Here is a 21781-nt window from a genome sequence, read left to right as displayed (position 1 = left end):
AAATATGTGTAACCCATGTATAATATGTTTTTGCAACTGTATATTTTTGTAATGTATTCATTTGTATTTATTTTAGACACTTATTCTGATACGGGTGAACGAAAAATGAGGGGCGGAACAAACGCGGGGTGCAGGGTTTAAGTGGGGACCGCTAAAGGTGAGGGACGGACAAGGAAAGAAGAGTGGGTAAAAGGTTGGTTAAAGAAAAAGGAGTTGCATGTGTAAATGTGTTTATCTGATATATTTTTCCCACCCTTACCTTTGGAAATATACACTTTTTTCCTTGGATTACTGTCAACGGGACCTGGACTCTGCCGGTCTGCACCAAACCTTAAGTACCAGTATCATTTTCCGTTCATTTTGCTGGCTGTGTTTTTTAGACTGTGGACTTTAATGAAGGACATTTAGTTTCAATCGCGGGACTTGATGTCGGGTTTGGGTTAATTTTGTGTTTGTGTTTGTGTTACATGTTTAAATGTGGGCGCATGCGGCTTACATACAGGTGTGGCTTGTGTATGTACAAAATCGGTTTTCCTCTTCAAATGTGGTGGGTGCGGCTTATAATCAGGTGCGCTCTATAGTCCGGAATGTAAGGTAATATAAAACAGGAAAACAGTACTTTACCCTACAAAGAATAATTAGAAAACAAGGAAAATACATAATAGTGTGGGTAAGTCTCTTTCCTCACATGGTTAGTCTGTGCCCCCTGTACACTATAATCTAGATTTCAATCATCTTAAACAACTGGAAATTGTGGTGATTACAGTACACATTCCCCCATAGAAATGAAAATCTGAATGATTTCAATAGTTATATTAAAATATTTCCAGTTCAACATTTTTAAAAATATTTTAAATTAATATACAATTTAGTTTATACATGCGTACGTCAATTATGAACTAGATATCCTTAATTTGTATGGTGATTCTTACAAGCATGCAAAAAATTCCAAATATATAAATATAACCAGAATCATGATCTGGCTATATATAAAATATAGATTATGCATCCAGTGCCCCAAGAAATGTTCTACATATTGCTATATTTTAGGCTTCAAACCCTGAAATAAAAAACTAAAAATATTTGCTAAAAATCAATAATAACATTTGATACTGTGCTAACAAAGGAAAAAATGACAAGTAGGCATTGTAAAAATATTGGCCCCATTTGTGTTCATAGTTTGTACAGCCTTCTCGGGTCTCTTGCAGACTCTAACAGATTTTCTGCCAAAACCGCCCTGTATTTGGCTCACCCATCTTCCGATTAAATCTAACTATCTTCTCAGTTCCTGCTGAAGAAACCCCAGAGTGTGATGCTGCCACTACCATGTTTGACAGTAGGGATGGTGTTATTACTCACACCAAACGTAACGCTTTGCACTCAGCCTAAAAAGTTCAATTTTAGTCTCATTTGACCAGAGAACCTTGTGCGGCTTTTTGCAAATGCCTTTTTATGGTATTTTTTTTAGAAAAAGGCTTTCTTGCAACTCTGACACAGAGGGCAGATTCATGCAGAGAACGACTAATAGTTGTCTTATGCACAGATTTTCCGTCTACAGATTCAGGTCATACAATGTGATAGACCTCTTGGTTGCTTCTCTGATTAGTTTTGTCCTTGTTTGAGTCGAAGGTTTAAAGGGACGGCGAGGTCTTGGTAGGGTTCCAGATGTTTTCTGCTCTTTCCATTTTGCTATTATTGCTCGCACAATGCTCTGTAAGATGTGAGACTGTTGTGAAATCTTTTTGCATTCCATTACTGCTTTGAACTTTTGTACAACTTAGTCCAGGACGTGCCTGGTGTGTTCTTTGGTCTTTATAATGCTGTTTTTTCTCCAGTGTCTGTTTTCACAGACCTTTAAGCCCATCACAGAGCAGGTGAATTTGAACTGTGACCTAATGCTCTCTGTTTGTTGTTAGCCATTACGATCTCATCTCATCAGCTGCACCGCTTATCCTCAGTAGGGTCGCGAGGGTGATGGAGCCCATCCCAGCAATCATCGGGCAGTGGGCAGGGGACATCCTGAACTGCTTGCCAGCCAGTTGCAGGGCACACAGGGACAGACAATTCGCTCGCTCATTCACACCTAGGGACATATTGGACCGGCCAATTCACCTGACATGCATGTCTTTGGAATGTGGGAGGAAACCGGAGTGCCCAAAGTTAACCCATGCAAGCACGGGGAGTACATGCAAACTCCACACAGGAAGGTTTGATCCCATAACCTCAGAACTGTGCCACACACGAGCTAACCACTGCACCGCCGTGCTGCCCCGCCATTTAGGTCAACATTGGTTTATTAAGAAGTAAACAGGGAACTACTGGAGTGAGTTGGCAGAGCCAATATTTTGGCCATTACTTTTGCAACACCTACTTTTAAGTTTTTCAATATGATGTAACATGTTGAAATAAATCGGTTCCCTCTTCCCCTTTCAATTTTTTTTCATTTTGTTGAGCTACTGACCGTTCCAGGACGCGGGTAGGGTATCCTTCCTTCGTACTCCACCCAACGATGGTTGGGCCCCTCTTTGTGTGCGTAGGGCCCATTGAAGACGGCCCTTACGTCTGCCATGCTGTACACGCAAACAGCGGAACCCCGAAAGATGGCGCTGGGGGGCCGATCACAACAGGGAATCCAGGTTTCAAACATCATAACGCTAAAGGAGACGGGAAGTGTTTCGGGTGATAAATGAACAAACCTGGAGGTGGTGAAAACCGCGTAGACTATCGGGTTCTTCGGATCTCGGGTAGGAAGCATAAAAATGTCCTCTAAAAGAAAGACACAGTGTTAACGGACTATAAATTCAGACATGAATGATGAATAGATGTGGTAGTTAGTTTTAAGAACTGAGGTTCTTATGTGTTTTCAAGACGAGCAGCTTCCTGAAATGTACTGTTTTCATTGGTGTGTGATAATCAGGGTTGGGTAGGGTTACTCTAACTGGATTACTTTCAATTACTTTTGGAGCGGAATCATTGACACACACACCCCAACGGAGCTTTTATCGTCGCCGGCGACTTTAATCGGGCATGTTTATGGACTGTACTTCCCAAATCCATTCAATACGTGGACTGAGCAATTCGGAAAAAAAACAGTGGACTGGGTGTACTGTAAGATCAAACATCCAGTTGTATCCACCATTTCTGTTTGTCACTCCGGAGGAAGCAGAGCCTATTTACAACAAAGACAGTTAAAACATGTTCTTTGTTCCTTTATCTCTTTGTTTCATTATCCTCACTGTAAAATGTGGAACTGGAGTCGTCCAATTTTGTTGTTACAATATATCCCATGTTGTAACAATGACAATAAAGGCATATTCTATTCTATTCTATTCTATTCTAATAAAAGACAAAATAAACTAAACATGAATAAAATGACTAAATGTTGTACAGGCTTGGGGAGTAACGGAATACATGGAATGGCAAACATGATGTTAGCAAGCTAATTGGATTTATTTTCATTTTGTTTCTCTAGCATTTTATGTTAGTTTTGCCGGAGATCAAAGAGATCAAAGCCAGGAAAGAAAGCTTACCACGTGTTGTGAGTCATCATTTTATTCATATTTAGTTTATTTTGTCTTTTATTTGCATATTTGGTATTGGAGTCATCCAAAAGTAATTGAAAGTAATCCAGTTAAAGTAACCCTACCCAACCCTGGTGATAATATCGCACCTTTTGCCATCCAGGCCCTTTATTGGATCAGATTAAAAAGTCATGCTTAATGCATTTTGCGCCGCTTTTATTCCCTTTGGATTAACGAAAACAGAGTTCAGATGAATTAAACCCTGTTAAGATTCTGGTCGTATTTGCATTAAATTTCAAATAGCTGTTCAAAGTTTGTCGGAGGTAGCGTAGGCAGGGTTGAGTAGACAAAGACATGCATTTCAGGTGGATTGGCCGGTCCAAATTGTCCCTAGGTGTGAATGAGCGAGCGAGTTGTCTGTCCCTGTGTGCCCTGCGATTGGCTGGCAACCAGTTCCGGGTGTCCCCTGCCCACTGCCCGGTGATTGCTGGGATGGGATCCAGCACCCCCGCGACCCTACTGAGGATAAGCGGCGCAGCTGATGAGATGAAATGAGATTACTTTGAAGCGTTAACTCTCTGGTGTGTGAGTGTGTGTGTGAATGGGTAAGTGTGAAGCACATTGTAAAGATTTAGCCAAAAAGCATAAAGGAAGCTTGCTAGCTATTGGCAAGAAGCAGTAATGACATCTGACATTAGGTAAGTAGAAGGAGTCTGCAGCGCTTCTTTTACCCAACACGAGGAGAACATGCAAACTCCACACAGGAAGGTTCGATCTCATGACTTCAGAACAGTGCCGCACACGCTGCCCTGGACTGACTACATTTATCGGAAAAAATATTCAGAAAAATCCGCAATTTTTTGTGGTTCGCATTTGCCACAAAAGCCTTGAGGTTAGAACTTTAACATCAGAAGATCCGATTTCCCACTTTCCCCAAAAGCAGGACAAGCTTCAAATTGAAAATGTTTGGAGTGTTTTTCAGAAAATGGCATAGCATCATGATTATGTACTGTATGTGTCAAAGAAATGGACTTCAAGGGACATACGTAGCTCATCAAAGTGCGTATCCACTCCATCGGGTCCAGGTATGGAGCACACAAGCCTGGCCTTGAGGAAGGTGGTCCATTTGTTGGTCAGGCTCCTCAGACCACCCACATCATTCTGTAAGACAGCCATTGTCATCACTACAATAAAACCACCACGAGACAGCTGGACAAAACATGTTCTTGCTCATTAAATGATACAAATAATACATACCACAGCCATATCCGCCTAGTGGGAGGTGGCTAGAGTCATTTCTGACTCTTTTGGGAGATTGATTCAGAGGAGGGGATTCCCAGCCCCCTCGCTCAACCCAACTGAGGTGTTGGGAGTCGTTAGGTGAGCAAACCCCCCAATTCCAACCCCTAATGCTGAACGCCAAGCAGGGAGGCAACGGGTACCAATGTTTGAGTCTTAGGTATGACTCGGCCGAGACTTGAACCACAACCTTCCAGTCTCGGGGCGGGCGCCATACCCCTAAGGCCACCGAGCAAATAATACATATAGTAATCCCTCGGTTATCACAGCTAGTGGGTACCAGAACCCCCACGAAACGTGAAAATCTGCTAAGTAGCGACGCCAAATTTAAAAAGGCCCCAAATGTCAAACTTATCTTGAGATAACGTCCTTATCGACTGAGAGTATACGACTGGGACAAAATTACCATTGTAGATCTACAAATAAAACCACAAAACACAGAATTGCAGCTGAATTGTGTTTATTGTGATCATACAAAGGTACATCAAAATTGGAGGGCTTTTCCTTTCAGTGTAAGAAAGCGAATTAGAGATCAGCTTGCACGCATCGGGTAGCCTCGAATTGTGCCAGGTCTCCGTGATGGTTAAAATACCACCATCCCAAATTTAGCGGTTTCCCAAGATTTGTAGCTCCAGGTCATGTGTTCCATGGGTAATGGATCTGGCGTTGGTGAGATATAGGCTTGGCTGGGGTAGCTTGTTAGAGTAGTTAGGTAGCCTAGCCGCAGTAGTTCGGACCTGCGGCATTGCTATTTTCTATTCTCCCAACGCTGCCTCAGTCTCTTACCGGACTTGATAACAATCCACGAATCACCCGCTGGGAATCTCCATTTATTTGCGCTCTTCTGACTTTCCTCAGAGACCAATTTATTTGATGAATTTCATTTCAATGTACCGTAAATTCCGGACTATACGTAAGCCGCTACTTTTTTCCCAAAGGTTCAACCCTGCGGCTTATTAAGTGATGCGGCCAATTTATGTAATTTTTCTAACGGCCGCCAGCGGCGCTCGAGTACAAAAGGTAAGATTTAGACCGGTGGGATATATGCGCCGAGGAAGACTGCAACTTCTTGGCTTGTGCATAAATTAAATTAGCGTAAACATACCCTCATCATGCAAAGTGCAAAAAGAAAGGCACATGACGCAGCTTTCAAGCTAAAAGCAATCGAGCAGTCCGATAAAGAAGGAAACGGGTTCCGAAAAGCCGGTCTGCTGCGTGACGGAGAGGAGGGCACAGAATCAGGTGTGGATGAGAGTTCCAGCGACAGTAACAGCGCGAGTGAGGCTGCGGGAGCGTGGGACGACGTCTATATGACAAAGTTTCTTTCAGACACTGAGGAAGACGACTTTGATGGCTTCAGTTCTAAGGAGGAAGATGAAGACGGTTTACCGTGATCTTTACAAGTACGGTATGTTTTTTTACCAGACCCGTTTACTGTGTTGCGAGCATGTTGCTAGCGTGTTGCTACCATTAACTGCCCTGTCACAGGCACCGTTTGGGATGAAAGTTACCTGTATATTATTATTATTAAAGCTTTGAAAACTCTCTCGGTGTACCGTCTTTCTTTGTAAATATGTGTAACCTATGTATAATATGTATTTGCAACTGTATATTTTTGTAATGTATTTATTTGTATTTATTTTAGACACTTGTTCTGATATGTTTTACACGGGCGAATGAAAAAGGAGGGGCGGAACAAACGCGGGGTGACAGGAATTGGGGACCGGTAAAAGTGGGGAACAGACAGACCTGTTTGTGGACGCGGCAGACAATAGTGGATACATATTTTTCCCACCCTTACCTTTGGAAATATACACTTTTTTCCTTGGATTACTACTCAACGGGACCCGGACTCTGCAGGTCTGCATCAAACCTTAAGTCCCGGTATCATTTTCCATTCATTTTGCTGGCTGTGATTTTTTGGACTGTGTACTTTAATGAACGACATTTAGTTTCGATCGCGGGACTTAAAGTCGGGTTTGGGTTAATTTTGTGTTTGTGTTACATTTTTTAATGTGGGCGCATGCGGCTTATATACAGGTGCGGCTTATGTAGGTACAAAATCGGTTTTCCTCTTAAAATGTGGTGGATGCGGCTTATAATCAGGTGCACTCTATAGTTTAATAATTTACGGTAGTGAAACACTATAATACTAGCTGTTGCCGTGCTTCGCAGTTTGTTTTGGTGGCCACGGGGGTGTTTGTGCACTGATAGCAAACACTAGCCCATCACAGTTGCGCCCATCCAACACACAAAGCCCTACCTAACTTGCCCCCGTGATACCATATTCTGTGTGCTGTCTGCTGAAGAATAAATTTCACAATCTGTTGATATCAATGAGAATAACTTTAATTCAATATCGATGGACCAATGAACCGGCAATGACAGAGGCACAAGGTAGCAAGCTGTCTCTGTATAATAGTTGCTAGCTGGGTTCGTTGTGCTGCTCAAACATTTGTCCTTATGAGATGTGTCTAAAAAGAGGAAGTAGATCTAAGCTCGGTTCCCTTCATAAAAAAATAACCATCAATGATTTGTATTTGTTCTGTGGTGCAGTTTCGACCTAGGCACAGAACGTGATGCAGAAACTGATTCTTCCCGTTCCAACTTTTTCCAGAGTCATAAATTCATCACAAGCTATTGAATATCAAATACATACCTGTCAACCTGTACATTTTTGTCGTGCAAAGTATGTTAATTATGCATTTTAAGACGTACAAGAAAATCTGTACGCAAAAACGCAAATTTGTCAATTATGGGTACCATCCGGTATACACCGACTAGGACGAATCAGCAAATCAATCGAGTCAAATGAGTTCGCCGCGGTAGCCTCTATCTCGGTATCGTTTTTTTCAATGCAAAGGAAGCGAGCGGTTTGATGCTACTGTGCGCATGCATCTGCCGCCTCGGATTTCATGTGGTCGTTATATAGTGAAAGGAAGTCCGTCTCTTTTTAGAGAACCGGCTTTTTCGGCTAAACTCGTTAAAGAGAGCCGGCTCTCAAACGGCTCACTTGCATTTTGATGCATTATATTAATGAAATGAAATGATCTGCATTTCTATAGCGCTTTTCAAGTCAATGACTTCCCAAAGCCCTTTACAATGTGCTCCACATTTCCCAATAGCGGCCTTGTAATGCAGCCATGTAAGACGCTAACCTGCTTATTGGGAGTATTAGGGGTTCAGTGTCTTACCCAAGGACACTTTGACATGTAACACGGACGAGCCGGGATTCGAACTGGGATCCCTTGATCCCAAGACGAGCGCTCTACCTCCTGAGCTACTGCCCCATATTACAAATGATTATTGTTGTATAAAGAAGTTAAGAAAAAAAGGAAGTATAAAAGGAGAAAATGAAAAAAGACAGGTTTGTGGTTATTCCTTTAATCAGTATATCACTAACAATAATTTAATGCAGAAAATGAATTCATAATTTGAATAAGAAAATGCATTCATTTACTTAATTATATTTGCATGTATTTTTTCTTTCTACAGTTTTTAATAATAAACCTCATTCATGTCGAGCAACTCAATATCTCACAACAAAATGTTAATTAACAATATATATGACATAACGAGGGCAGTACGGCGGCGCAGTGGTTAGCGCGTGTGCGGCACAGTTCTTAAGTCTTGGGAACCTCCTGAGTGGGTTCAAATCCAGCTACCGGACGTACTGTGCGGAGTTTGTATGTTCTCCCCGTGCTTGCGTGGGTTTCCTCCGGGCACTCCGGTTTCCTCCCACATTCCAAAGACATGCATTTCAGGTGGATTGGCCGGTCCAAATTGTCCCTAGGTGTGAATGAGCGAGCGAGTTGTCTGTCCCTGTGTGCCCTGCGATTGGCTGGCAACCGGTTCAGGGTGTCCCCTGCCCACTGCCCGATGATTGCTGGGATGGGCTCCAGCACCCCCGCAACCCTACTGAGGATAAGCGGTGCAGCTGATGAAATGAGATGACATAACGAAACACGTGTACAATATAACATGTTAAACTACATAAATATTTGAAAAAAAAATATGGTGTAAGATTATTTTGTATTCTATAAGGGAAAATATGACAATTTGTAAGGGCATGGAGCCCGTGAGCTTGACAGGTATGCAAATAGCTCACTACCAGGTGTCTGCTCCTTTTTCGCTCAGGTCAAACACGGATTTAAATGAATGTTATCAGTGGTGAATCATCGTGGAATCCCCCTGTTCAGAAAATGTTGCTGTAAAAAGTTTTATAGGAAGCAAAGTTAAACTGTCAAAATGCAATCAACCCCAGCTAAAGGAATGGATGACATAGGTGGGAAAATATTGGGCAACGAGCTCTCTGTTTTTGTTAGTTGAAGAGTTCCCAAGTCAAAATGTATACTGTATATTGTTTGAAGCCTCATTCTGAAACAAAATGTACTATTTTATTTTTAAATAATGATTATTCTTTTGTTGTCAAAAGATGTGCCTATAGGTGTGTAGTTGAGGTCTCTTTAAAAAAGTAAAAATTACATATTTTCTCTATCTAGTATTTGTTAACAATTCCCAACCGAGTTCAAAGAGCCTTTGTGCTTTATTTTTCCATTGCACCTATCTGCTTATCAGACATGGTCGGGGAGGAATAAACCTCTAAAGCACGGGTGTCAAGCAGGCGGCCCGCGGGCCGGATCAGGCCCGCTGAGGGATTGAATGCGGCCCGTGAGACAACACTCAGAGAAGCGCAAGAGAAAAACGAGCTGCAGGTTGAAATATGTCAACTGGATGTTGCCAAAGCCAGGTGCCTCGAACAAAGACACTGTACTTGTATTTATTTTTCTCTCTCTATCTCTCTTCCACCCCTTTTCTCCCACTCTTTGTCTCTTTCTCTCTCTGAGTCCTTTTAACTTCTTTTGCTCTAACTTCCTTTTCTCCTTTTCTCTTTCTCTCTTCCTACCCTTCGCGCTTTCTTTTCTCTTTTCTTTGCTTCTGTCTTTCTATTTCTCTTTGGATTTCTTTCCTCCTCTCCCTTTCTTTTCCCCCTCTCTCACGACTTTTTATCTCTTTTGTTTCTTACGCTCTCTCGATCTTTTTCTTTCTTTGTCACGCCCTCTCTCCTTTTCCCTCCATCTTTCTCTTATTTCTTTATCTCTCTTTTTCTTTCTCTTTAATCTACTAGTCCGGCCCCGACAGAGTGTTTGTTCTATCGTGTGGCCCCTGCGTTAAAATGAGTTTGACACCCCTGCTCTAAAGTATTAAAGAAGAAGAGTCTCTTTGAGCTCGTCTAAGAAATGCCATGTACTTGAACACTAATCACGTGTTACTCTGCCACCATCTCCTGGCTTAAAGGCTTGATTGCAGCCTTAATTTTTCAAAATCGTGCACCCCACCTTTAACAGAGGACTCCTAAAATCATTTTTTAAAGGCAGTGCTATGTGCATTTATTCTTTTAATTCCTACTACAAACATGAAACTATGTCAATAATCCATTACAAAGGGAAAAATATTGCTTCTTTAACACTATATTTTTTAAGTTGTCCTTGTGACCATTTTCATGTTTCCAGAATTTAGAATAGAATAGAATAGAAAAGAATAGAATAGAATAGAATAGAATAGAATATACCTTTATTGTCATTGTTACAACATGGGTTGAACATATTGTGACAACGAAATTGGACGTGGCACTCCAGTTCCACATTTAACAGTGAAGATAAAATAAAACAAAGAAGATAAAGGAACAAAGAAGATAAGGTTATAATTCACACAATATTTATACAAGAAATGTAGGCATGTAGGATGTTACATATAATTTTTGGGATTGTATTAGTGCAAAATTTAAATAAAATTGTAATATTTTCTTAAATAAATATACAGTGGTACCTCTACTTACGAATGTATCTACATACTAAAGTTTCAGGTTATGAAGTACTTGAATGGGTATATATTAACCTCTAGTTACGAAGGAGTTTCCGGATCCAAAATCAAAAATATAATACAATACACGCTGGCATCCGCCGCTCTACCTGGTAACCAAATGTGTAAGCCAGAATCCCGACATGCTCTTCGTGTCACCTTCTGGCTTTGTAACCAGTTTATTGTGATTGTGTAGTGACACTATAAAGAGCTAGCATTCCACACAGAAAATAAAAGAAAGGTATGAAAAAGGACACGCCATCATTTTAACAGCCCGTATCAAAGACGTTTTGGCTGTCATGAAGCAGAGCGGGAAACAGGAAAGTACCCATTCGCGTAGACGTACTCACAATTTATTGGGGGAAGAGGAGGAGGGCGCAAAATCGATCCGGGAATCGATGGTCGCAGGAGTGGATTAGAAATCCACTCAAAAGAAAAGAGTGGATCAGACCAAAAACAAAACATGATCAAATACGGGCAGATTCACAGAACTAGGCATTTAACAGGTTTTAAGTCTCACAGACGTTTCACTGAAGTTTAACAAGTATAACAAACGCTCCCGCCAAGCAGAGTTCAAAGGAACGCGTTTAAGTACTCTAAGAAGCACTCCGTCTCAGCCGGTGTTCATGGGCGGGGCCGATTGGGCACTGAGGCAGAACTCCACAAAGTCTCGGAATTGGTGGAGATCACACAGAAATACAAGTCTGGCTGTTGCTTATTATGACGCGCTTTTTCAGAGAATTGTCAAAAGCCAGTAAAAGCAGACGTCGTTGGAGCATTTTTTTTTTTTTTTGCAGAAATTTAAAGCAAAAAAAAAAAACGAAGAAGCCATTTTAAAGGTAGATTTGTATTTTTATTATTTCCTTTATTCTTCGTTTATTTACATTACGTGCCTTTAATTTTTTTGGCACGGTAATCTAGTTTTTGCTTGATGTTCTGATGCTCTTTTATGATTTATTAAAAAAATATCTACTCATGCGGGGCTTGGAACAGATTAGCGCATTTACATTAAAATGGCGCCTCTACTTAGAAAATATTTCAGGTTACAAAGCTACTCCCAGAACCAATTTAATTCGTAAGTAGAGGTACCACTGTATTTGTAATATAATTACATTATTCGTAACAGTAACAAAATACAATTACATGTTTGTATCCTAATTACGTAATGTCATTACCTGTATTAGGTTACTCCCTAAGCCTGGCTACCAGACTGTGACACTTTAACCCGAGCCCCAACCAAAACCCTAACTTAAGCTTCGTGTTCTCGTGTGCCTGCGTCCCTGCGTCCTAGACGCATCATTTTTGCTGGGGACGCATAGTCTCAAATCAACGTGCGTCCCCGGGACGCAACTTTTTTGCCACAAAATTGTCACTATTACCCGATTACTTTTTTTTAACAAAAATTTACTGCACTCCAAACTTTTCGTCAGGCAGATCCGCCATTGTTGTTTTGGTCTCGCGGTCCGAGTTTTCCGTCTGCACGCCGATCTCGGCCAACGAGATCTCGTTGTGTAGTGAAAGGAGGTCCGTCTTTTTTTAGAGAACCGGCTTTTTTGGCTCAACTCATTAAAAAGAGCCGGCTCTCTAACGGCTCACTTGCTTTGATGATTGATATTACGAATGATGTTGTATAAAGAAGTTAAGAAAAAAAGGAAGTATAAAAGGAGAAAATTAAAAAAAAGACAGGTTTGGCGTTATCCCTTTAATCAGTATATTACCAACAATAATTTGATGATCAGCTCAGTAGCCTAGATGGTAGGGCGCCCGCTTTGAGACTGAGAGGTCGCTGGTTCGCGCCTCGGCCGAGTCATACCTAAGACTTATAACATTGGTAAAAATGGCGGCGCCCTCTGTTGGCTGTGGCTGCATCGGCTCGCTACAACGGGTCAGGTGTATCGACATTTCGTTCTGTGTACATTGTTACAAAGAATGACAATACAAAGGAAATTATTATTATTATTATTATTATATATTTGTTGACGATTTACGATTTCAACCTCGATAACACTAAATTTTGGGGACCCATAGATCTCTGTTGGGACCCATAGATTTTTGAGTCCTCGGGACCCATTACTTTTCACAGGTAAAATGAACACTGCAAGCTTCAACCAAAACGTGAAACGCCGACAAAAATCCTAAAACCTGTATCAATTACCCCTCATATAGCGACTTCAAAATTGAAAACTAACTTCAGTCTTACTCCTTCAAGTTTTGTTCAAAACACTGTTGAGGCTTGAATAGAAAAATAAGTCATGCCTTGCACAACCTTATGACAACAAAAACTCAATCAGGAATCAGTAAAACTGCAGGATGTCAGTGACTTCACCCTGTTTGCTTTTGTGAATGCCTTCAGAGCGTGAGCGAGGTTACAAATGTTCCCTGTAATTTTCCACGGGTCTGAGCGTTCACAAAAAGTCGGTGAGCAACGCTTAAAACAACAGTGAGCAACCATAATCCCAAGTGCGGCAAGATAATTCATTATCAAACATGTCCAAAACTTGACATTTTGCTGAGTTTCCGGCAATGCAAAATTATTTTTCACTTTTGAATGAATTGACTCATGTACTATTGCAAAAGTTGTACGGCCTACAAACGTCGTTTGTTCTTACAATTGTTTCACAAGATATCCATTTCTTTTTATTTCCTGATATATTTTGTCGCATAATATTAACATTTTGGGGGGCTCATTTAGTCGGTTGCAAGATACAGAACTGTACTTAATCACATTTTTTTAGTGGAAGTACGATGTTGGCAACAAGATTCACTTGATATAATTGGAAATGATTTGAATGCAAAACAAACTTTTTCTTCATTTTTCCATGTTTTTTTTCTACTTTTTTAAGATTCTTTGAAAAAAAAAGTCTCATTATGTTTTTTTTTACGAAATGTTACTTTTTTCTTTTTGTTCTCTATTTACTTTTTTTTCCTACATTTCTTTCTTTTCTTTTTTTTCTGGCTTTTTCTCTAAATTTTTCCTTCTTTTTTTCCTCTTCCTTTTGTTTCTTTTTTCTCAGCTTTTCACTACTTTTTCATTTTGGTATTTCTTTCGTTTTTGTTCTATTCCCCCCTTCCTTTAAGTCAGTTTGTGCATAGTTTTACATAACATTTGGTCATGTTGGGATTAAAGAAGCAAAAACAACCTGAAGAGCCGTTTAGGACCCGAAAGAGCCGGTTCCTTTTAGTGAGCCGAGTCTAAGAAGCCGGTTCTTGACAAACTCTACTGACTTTACTTTTCAACTTCGTTCGACATTGACGTCAAAATACCGCATTTAGGACACAACGTCGGGGGAACCCGTGTATTTTTACCTTCATGCACTGTAACTTTGACTTAAGTCGCTTCTTAATTAGTAATTTTGAGCCCTGATTTTTGTGCGCTGGCTAGATTTTCCTATGCGCTGAGAACAACATTGGTTACAAACGTGATTTACTGCCTCTGACAGCAGCACCAAAAGTCTCTCTTTCATAGCAGTGCAAAACAAGTCCATCCAGAGAAAAGGCCTCCTTGTATGGGAGATAAAGCACATCCAAAGTGGATGACACAGAGATCCTTATCCTGTCAGATGACACCAGGAGTTATGACTCCCTTTCTCCGCGTGAGAGAATATTTTTCAGCCACCATTTTCTTGTTTCTCTTGGCTTACGCTCACCTTGCAAACGCGAGCCACGCGGGACAGGACGCTCTTGTCATTGCCTTCCCATGATACCTCCCGGAAGAAAAAGTAGATTTTGTCATCGTCGGGGTTGTAGGTGTCGGCGATGGAGTGTGCCGATATGAACTTGGCCTCTAAGAAAAGAAAGTAAAAAGTGCTTGTTTTGGTTAAATCATGATTATTTCAATCAATGTGTACAAGCAGGGTTGGGTAGGGTTACTTTAACTGGATTACTTTTGGATTACTCCAATACCAACTATGCAAATAAAAGACAAAAGAAACTAAATATGAATACAATGATGACTCACAACACGTGGTAAGCTTTCTCTTCTGGCTTTGATCTCTTTGATCTCCGGCAAAACTAACATAAAATGCGACAGAAACGAAATGAAAATAAATCCAAACAGCTTGCCAAGATCATTTTTGCCGTTCCATGTGTTCCGTTACTCCCCAAGCCTGCACAAAGTTTAGTAATTATATTCGTATTTAGTTTATTTTGTCTTTTATCAGCATATTTGGTATTAGAGTAATCCAAAAGTAATTGCAAGTAATCAAGTTAACCCTCCCAACCCTGTGTACAAGTCAAGTCACGTTTACATGTGTGTCTCTCAATCAGGAGTCTTAAAGGGCTGCACAGAACACAGACTATTGCAAACTACAGACTATTATTGCACCATCTGATATAAAACCTACATGAGGGAAAGGAAAAATAAAGAAAATAAATAAACCTTGAGAAGGGACTGTACATGAGGCGTAATACATGTATGGTATATTGTCACGGTCGCCTTGGTGACCAGTCTGCCCCGCCCTCTGGGCAACAGCTGTTCCACTAATTGTGGGTCTGCTATTTAAGGCTGCATTGTGGGCTCTGCGGTTGCTGGTTCATTACTCTTATACACAATCCCGGTCTGTTATGCTTGTCCTGTTTTAGTCTGTTATGCCTTGTCATGTTTTAGTCTGTTATGCCATGTCCTGTTGAGTTCGTGCCGGAGGAACTCTGTATTGTTCTGTTTTGCCCCGGAGTATTGGGCGACTTTTATTTTATTAAATAAAACTTATGGATCGTCAACGCATTTGAGTTCTCCCTTCATGCCTCCTGCCTCCGTGCTGGTCCGGTCACCTTCCACGCCACCACGCCTCGTGACAGTATAAAGTAAGTTCTTGAGTTACTAGGGTTGGTGTTTGAATTTGAATTTTTAAGTATTATGAATTGGAAATGGAAATAAAAATGATCCTTCTATGGATAATGACAAAAGAAGAGCTGTCCAAACCGTTTAAGAGAGGTAAATGTAGAAAAAGGGGCCAATAGGATTTTCTTTTAACTGTCATTGAACAAGCACAATGAAATCCGTGTTTTTTTTCCGTGTAAACAGAAGCTTGATATTTTCTCTGAAGTTTGATTTAGAATGTTTCCAAAATAATTAGTTGTACTCAATTTTAAATTGCCAATTTGCATATTTGGTCATTTCAAAAGCTGCATGGTAAATATTAAACGCTTAAACGAATATGAGTGTAAATGCAAAATGCTGCTGCTCTTGCCTGTAACTCAAGCTTGAGATTTTATTGTCCTTGTTGTTCCGGATTGAACAAGGCCGGATGAAAAAGACACGCTGCCTGTCTTTCTCTGCATCTGGTTTTCAACCCACTAGAGCAGGGATGTCAAACTCAGTTTGGCTTCAGGGCCAGATCCTGGCTTTCTGCTCTCAGATTGGCTGGAACTGGAAAAGGATTTAATCTTAAAATGTTTAGCTTGTCATAGTTTTTCAGTATTATGCTTTATAATTCAGGGGCGGCAGTAGCTCAGGAGGTAGAGCGCTCGTCTTGGGATCAAGGGATCCCAGTTCGAATCCCGGCTCGTCCGTGTTACATGTCGAGGTGTCCTTGGGTAAGACACTGAACCCCTAATACCCCCAATAAGCAGGTTAGCGCCTTACATGGCTGCAAGGCCGCTATTGGGAAATGTGGAGCACATTGTAAAGCGCTTTGGGAAGTCATTGACTTGAAAAGCGCTATATAAATGCAGATCATTTCATTTCATTTCATAGACTACCCTTCCTATTATAATCATGGATGACAAGGAGTCTAAGCATAACATATTTATTCATAAACAATGGGGAAAAAAAACATTTACTGGTTTATTTTGGGGCTGCAGTAGCTCAGGAGGTAGAGCGCTCGGGATCCCAGTTTGAATGCCGGCTCGTCCGTGTTACATGTCAAAGTGTCCTTGGGTAAGACACTGAACCCCTAATACCCCCAATAAGCAGGTTAGAGCCTTACATGGCTGCAAGGCCACTATTGGGAAATGTGGAGCACATTGTAAAGCGTTTTGGGAAGTCATTGACTTGAAAAGCGCTATACAAATCCAGATCATTCCATTTCATTTTAACGGTTGGGTAAATGCAGTTTTACACGTGCTCAACAAACTCAAGTGGGAGCTCTGAACAAATATAATTTTTGTCTTAATTTCACCACTGGTTTGAAATGAATTAAAAGGAAATACAACGTAAATGTTTTAGTAGTGGAGGGGCAATAAGATTAGGCCAAATCAGATCACACTACTAAGCTGGGCTATTGTAATTGATTATCATTAGTTAAAGCACCCTGAGCGGTTGAAGAAAAATCTGCTGGCATTTTTTTGTAAAAACAGCGTAGTTTACCACAGAGGAAAAAATAATATAGTCTTACAGTCTGAAAAATATAGTAATAAGTTATTTAATTCTGAAAAATGATTACTTTTTAAATTAGGGTTTTTTTATATCATCAGTCGGTTGCTTTGATACCTTATACAATTGAACAAACATACGATGTTAAAGATGGTTATTACTAGAGATGGCCCAGTCCGATCCACAAGATTCACTCTGCATGATGCAGCTAATACCAGAAGCTGTAAGTGCTTTTAACAAAGGTCCTTTAATTTCGTTTTCATTCCGTATGACAATAAAACTACACAGTCAATTGTTATTATATGGTGTGTGGTATTATTTATAGATCTGTAATTGTTATTTTGTTACGGACGAATGACGTAATTGCAAGGTAAGTTTTACCCTTTGAGATGGTTTTATGAAAGTCTGACACTACTTCACAGATTGTCACCTTTGGCGGTCCCTATTATCGCGAAAACCGAGGCATCTGTGCAGCCCAGAGTCATCGGTTACAGACTTCAGCTCAGTCTTGAGGTATAGAAAATGATATATTGGATTTGGTAAGCACAGGTCAGCTTGCAACTATTTGTGTGTGATTAACAGTGTCAACGTTGTTGCCAACAGTAAATTCCTTAGTAGGTGTGCCAGGCAAACTCATGCTATGGTGGTGGTGGTGTGAAAAAAAAGGGGGAAGCAGAGGTCACACTGAATGAATAAGCAAGGTCTGTCCTTTGCGATGGAATGCCAATAACCATCTTACAGGCACAGAGAGTCTCTTTGTGGTAAAGGTTTGTGGAAAGAAATGCAATCCGTTTTCATTGCCGTGTGTATACCGTTGATCCAGTAGTCTTCAGAGATGTCCGTGCGAATGTAGTTTTGGTCAGGTGGTGGACCGAGGGAGCGTGTGAACGTTGTGTCTTTGCCCAAGAAGTCTGAGGCAGTGCCCGCATACAGGTACTTGTCTGGAACAAATGCAGGAAAATTTCAGGTACTCTGAAACTCTTGCAAACACACTACCTCATACAGATGTAAAATTGTATTCATGCCTATGCTCACTTTGCACAATGTTGACTATTTTTGCACATTGTTGACTATTTTTGCACTTATTGCATATTGCACTAATACGATCCCAAAACTATATGTAACATCCTACATGCCCACATTTCTTCTGTAAATATTGTGTAAATTATAACCGTATCTTCTTTGTTTTATTTGATCCTCACTGTTAATTGTGAACCTGGAGTGCCACGCCCAATTCCGTTGTCACAATATGTTCAAACCATTTTGTAATAATGACAATAAAGGTATATTTTATTCTACTCTATTCTATTCTATTCTATTCTATTCTATTCTATTCTATTATACTCCCAGAACCAATGTAATTTGTAAGTAGAGGCACCACTGTATCTGTAATATAATTACATTATTTGTAACAGGTTTCAATAGATTGACAACTGTTTTTGTCAGTAAAGCAATGATTTGCATTTAGGAAAATAACTAATACAATTTAGATGTTTGGGAAATATTTGATTTCAATACAGACTAAAACAATCCGGTTCCATTTAGGGCGGCATTAGCTCAGGAGGTAGAGCGCTAGTCTTGGGATCAAGAGATCGCAGGTTCGATTCCCGGCTCCTCCGTGTTACATGTCGTAGTGTCCTTGGGTAAGACACTGAACTCCTAATGCACCCAATGGCGCCCTGCATGGCTGCACGGCCGCTATTGGTGTGTGAGTGTGTGTGAATAGGTAAATGTGAAGCACATTGTAAAGCGCTTTGACAAGTCTTCATTGACTTGAAAAGCGCTATATAAATGCAGATCATTTCATTTCATTTCATTATTACATGAAACTACAATGCTCGCCAATAAAAGAGTAATGGAACTATTACCTTATCCTTTTTCCAATGAACACACTGAATTTATTGAACACAAAATATCAACCCTTTTGAACTCTCATACGGTGGGACGGTTCTTATACCTGTGAGGACGGAGGTGAACGGCTGCAATGGATCAAAAGGACACTTCAATCTGCCAGACTCCAAAGTGGCAGGCAGTAGCCGGAACACTCCATCCTGTCAAATACAATAGTACGCAATCAAGTGACACCAAACAAAAAAGTTGACATATTTTTAGAAACTTTGGTAACCTTGACTTTTTTGTCACAGCGATTAGATAGATAGATAGATAGATAGATAGATAGATACTTTATTCATCCCCGAAGGGAAATTCACTTTTCCAGCAGCATCCCTGAGCTGAGAACAATCGAAAATAACACGGGAGCTGCTGGAGTGGCTGCGATTAGTCCAGATTGCAACATTAAGTTAAGTCTTTGGTTTTTAAATTTTGTAGAGATCAAATCCAATTTACTGGAAAAAAAGTTGTTAAGACATAGGTCGCATGAGAGCCATATGTTCAGTTCCTTCCAATTGACTCTGCGTTCCACTAAGAATAACCGGTTGAGCACATCACCGCTAGGCTAAAGGCTAAACCCTTCAAAACGCCTCTCCCATCCATTTTCCTCTCCAACGTTCGCTCTCTGGACAATAAACTGGACCATTTACAACTGCGCTAAAATTCTGACAAAGACATGGTTAATCTTATCTATCCCGGCTGACGCTCAAGGAAACTGTGCGGGTCAGATGCATCGACATTTCGTTCTGTACACACGTATACACGAATGACAATAAAGTATATCTGAATCGGAATCGGAATCTGAATAGGGTGGAGTAACTGAAACATTTTTGGTAATTCTGCCTCAGTCTAAGAAGATCAGAGTTCTGTAACTCCATTTGCCCGAATTGCTTAATTCAGAGTTTGTATCTATTTGGGTTTGTTTTGGCCATGACTCCAAAAAAACTCATACTCCCAAAATTTAACTGTGAGTGAAACACAGTTGTTTTTTCCCCTGGGTAAGATTGTTTTGTGTCTTTTTTTATCAAATATTGTAATTTTAATGGATAAACAGTATGATTTAACTGCTGTTACCTGGACATCATTTTATGGCAGCAGTTTTGGATAAATGACCACATAACTGGACATACGTATAACCATTTACTAATTGATTATCCCGGAATAAACTTATCCAGATTGCATCGCATTAGCCGTACCGCTTATCCTCATTAGGGTCGCGGGGGGGCTGGAGCCCATCCCAGCCATCTTCGGGCAGTGGGCAGAGGACACCCTGAACTGGTTGCCAGCCAATTTATGATTAAATCCAAATATTTCCCATAAAATACAACTGATTTGAATGTTTTGTGTGGTATGTAATGTTGTATTAAAATGTAAAAGCAAAAACAACCGGATAATATCATAAATTGGATTTTCTTGCTGATGATTAAGATATTGATTTTGGACAATCCTATCAATACCTATCAATACCGTAAATTTAGGACTATAAGCCGCTACTTTTTCCCCAAACTTTCAACCCTGCAGCTTATTCAGTGATGCGGCCAATTTACGTAATTTTTCTAACGGCCGCCAGCGGCGCTCGAGTACAAAAGGTAAGATTTAGACCCGTGGAATGTATGCGCCGAGGAAGACTGCAACTTCTTGGCTTGACTAGCGGCGAGAAATCTTTCACTAAAACTGGCCGCATGCGAAAGGCAACTTTTTCGCAAGTCTGCCAGTGGATCCTGACATCGTGGGGCAGAATCAAAAAATCCACCATCACCAACTGGTTCCGAAAAGCTGGTCTGCTGCGTGATGCAGAGGAGGGCACAGAATCAGGAGTGGATGAAAGTTCCAGCGACAGTAACGGCGTGAGTCCGGCTGCGGGAGCGTGGGACGACGTTTATATGACAAAGTTTCTTTACGACACTGAGGAAGACGACTTTGATGGGTTCAGTTCTAAGGAGGAAGATGAGGACGGTTTACCGTGATTTTTACAAGTACGGTATGTTTTTTTAACAGACCCGTTTACTGTGTTGCGAGCGTGCTGCTACCATTAACTGCCTGGATGAAAGTTATCTTATTATTATTATTAAAGCCTTGAAAACTTTCTCGGTGTACCGTCTTTCTTTGTAAATATGTGTAACCATGTATAATATGTATTTGCAACGGTATATTTCTGTAATGTATTTATTTGTATTTATCTTGGACACTTATTCCGATATGTTTTGGACGGGCGAATTAAAAAGAAGGGGCGTAACAAACGCGGGCTGACGGGAATTGGGGACCGGTAAAGGTGAGCGTTTGTGGACACGGCGGACAATAGTGGATATATATATTTTTTCCACCCTTACCTTTGGAAATATACACTTTTTTCTTTGGATTACTTTCAACGGGACCCGGACTCTGCCGGTCTGCATCAAACCTTAAATACCGGTATCATTTTCCGTTCATTTTGCCGGCTGTGATTTTTGGACTGGGAGGATATTCAGTTACAATCGCGGGACCTAAAGTCGGGTCTGGGCTAATTTTGTGTTTGTTACCTTTTTTATCGTGGACGCATGCGGCTTATATACAGGTGCGGCTTGTGTAAGTGCAAAATCGGTTTTCCTCTTAAAATGTGGTGGGTGCGGCTTATAATCAGGTGCGCTCTATAGTCCGGAATTAACGGTAATTATGGTTGAGTAAAACAAACAAAAATGGAGGAATTAGTATCAGAAAGCATATGCACTGAAAATAAATGAATACATTAAGATCAGACCATTAGAATTTGCAAAGCGTTCCTTTATTAAACTCACCTGTCTTGAGCCTGTGACTTCAACAAAAGCACAGCTAGGACTGAAGGCTCCAGTTCCACAAGCGTAGATGTGCGTCAGGTTGTATTGGTGGAGAACCCTGACAAAGTTGGAGCACTCCTGCC

At 40.7% G+C, this 21781-nt stretch overlaps 1 protein-coding gene across 1 annotated transcript in view; it reads right to left on the bottom strand.

The window, feature by feature from the left end:
* Window positions 1-21781, bottom strand: part of sema3d (sema domain, immunoglobulin domain (Ig), short basic domain, secreted, (semaphorin) 3D) — a 104961-nt gene that overhangs the window by 23899 nt on the left and 59281 nt on the right. Inside the window, exons 5-11 of the mRNA XM_088339579.1 lie at window positions 21660-21776; window positions 18953-19046; window positions 17808-17936; window positions 14330-14466; window positions 4568-4682; window positions 2697-2766; window positions 2462-2606 (exon numbers count right to left, since the gene is read on the bottom strand). Of these exons, the coding sequence (XP_088195705.1) occupies window positions 2462-2606; window positions 2697-2766; window positions 4568-4682; window positions 14330-14466; window positions 17808-17936; window positions 18953-19046; window positions 21660-21776 (807 nt within the window). The remainder of the gene's footprint in view (window positions 1-2461; window positions 2607-2696; window positions 2767-4567; window positions 4683-14329; window positions 14467-17807; window positions 17937-18952; window positions 19047-21659; window positions 21777-21781) is intronic.

Source organism: Urocampus carinirostris, chromosome 7, assembly GCF_059441175.1.
Source record: "Urocampus carinirostris isolate Australia breed hairy pipefish chromosome 7, RoL_Ucar_1.0, whole genome shotgun sequence".
Lineage (NCBI taxonomy): Eukaryota > Metazoa > Chordata > Actinopteri > Syngnathiformes > Syngnathidae > Urocampus > Urocampus carinirostris.
This window is presented reverse-complemented; position numbering and strand designations above follow the sequence as displayed.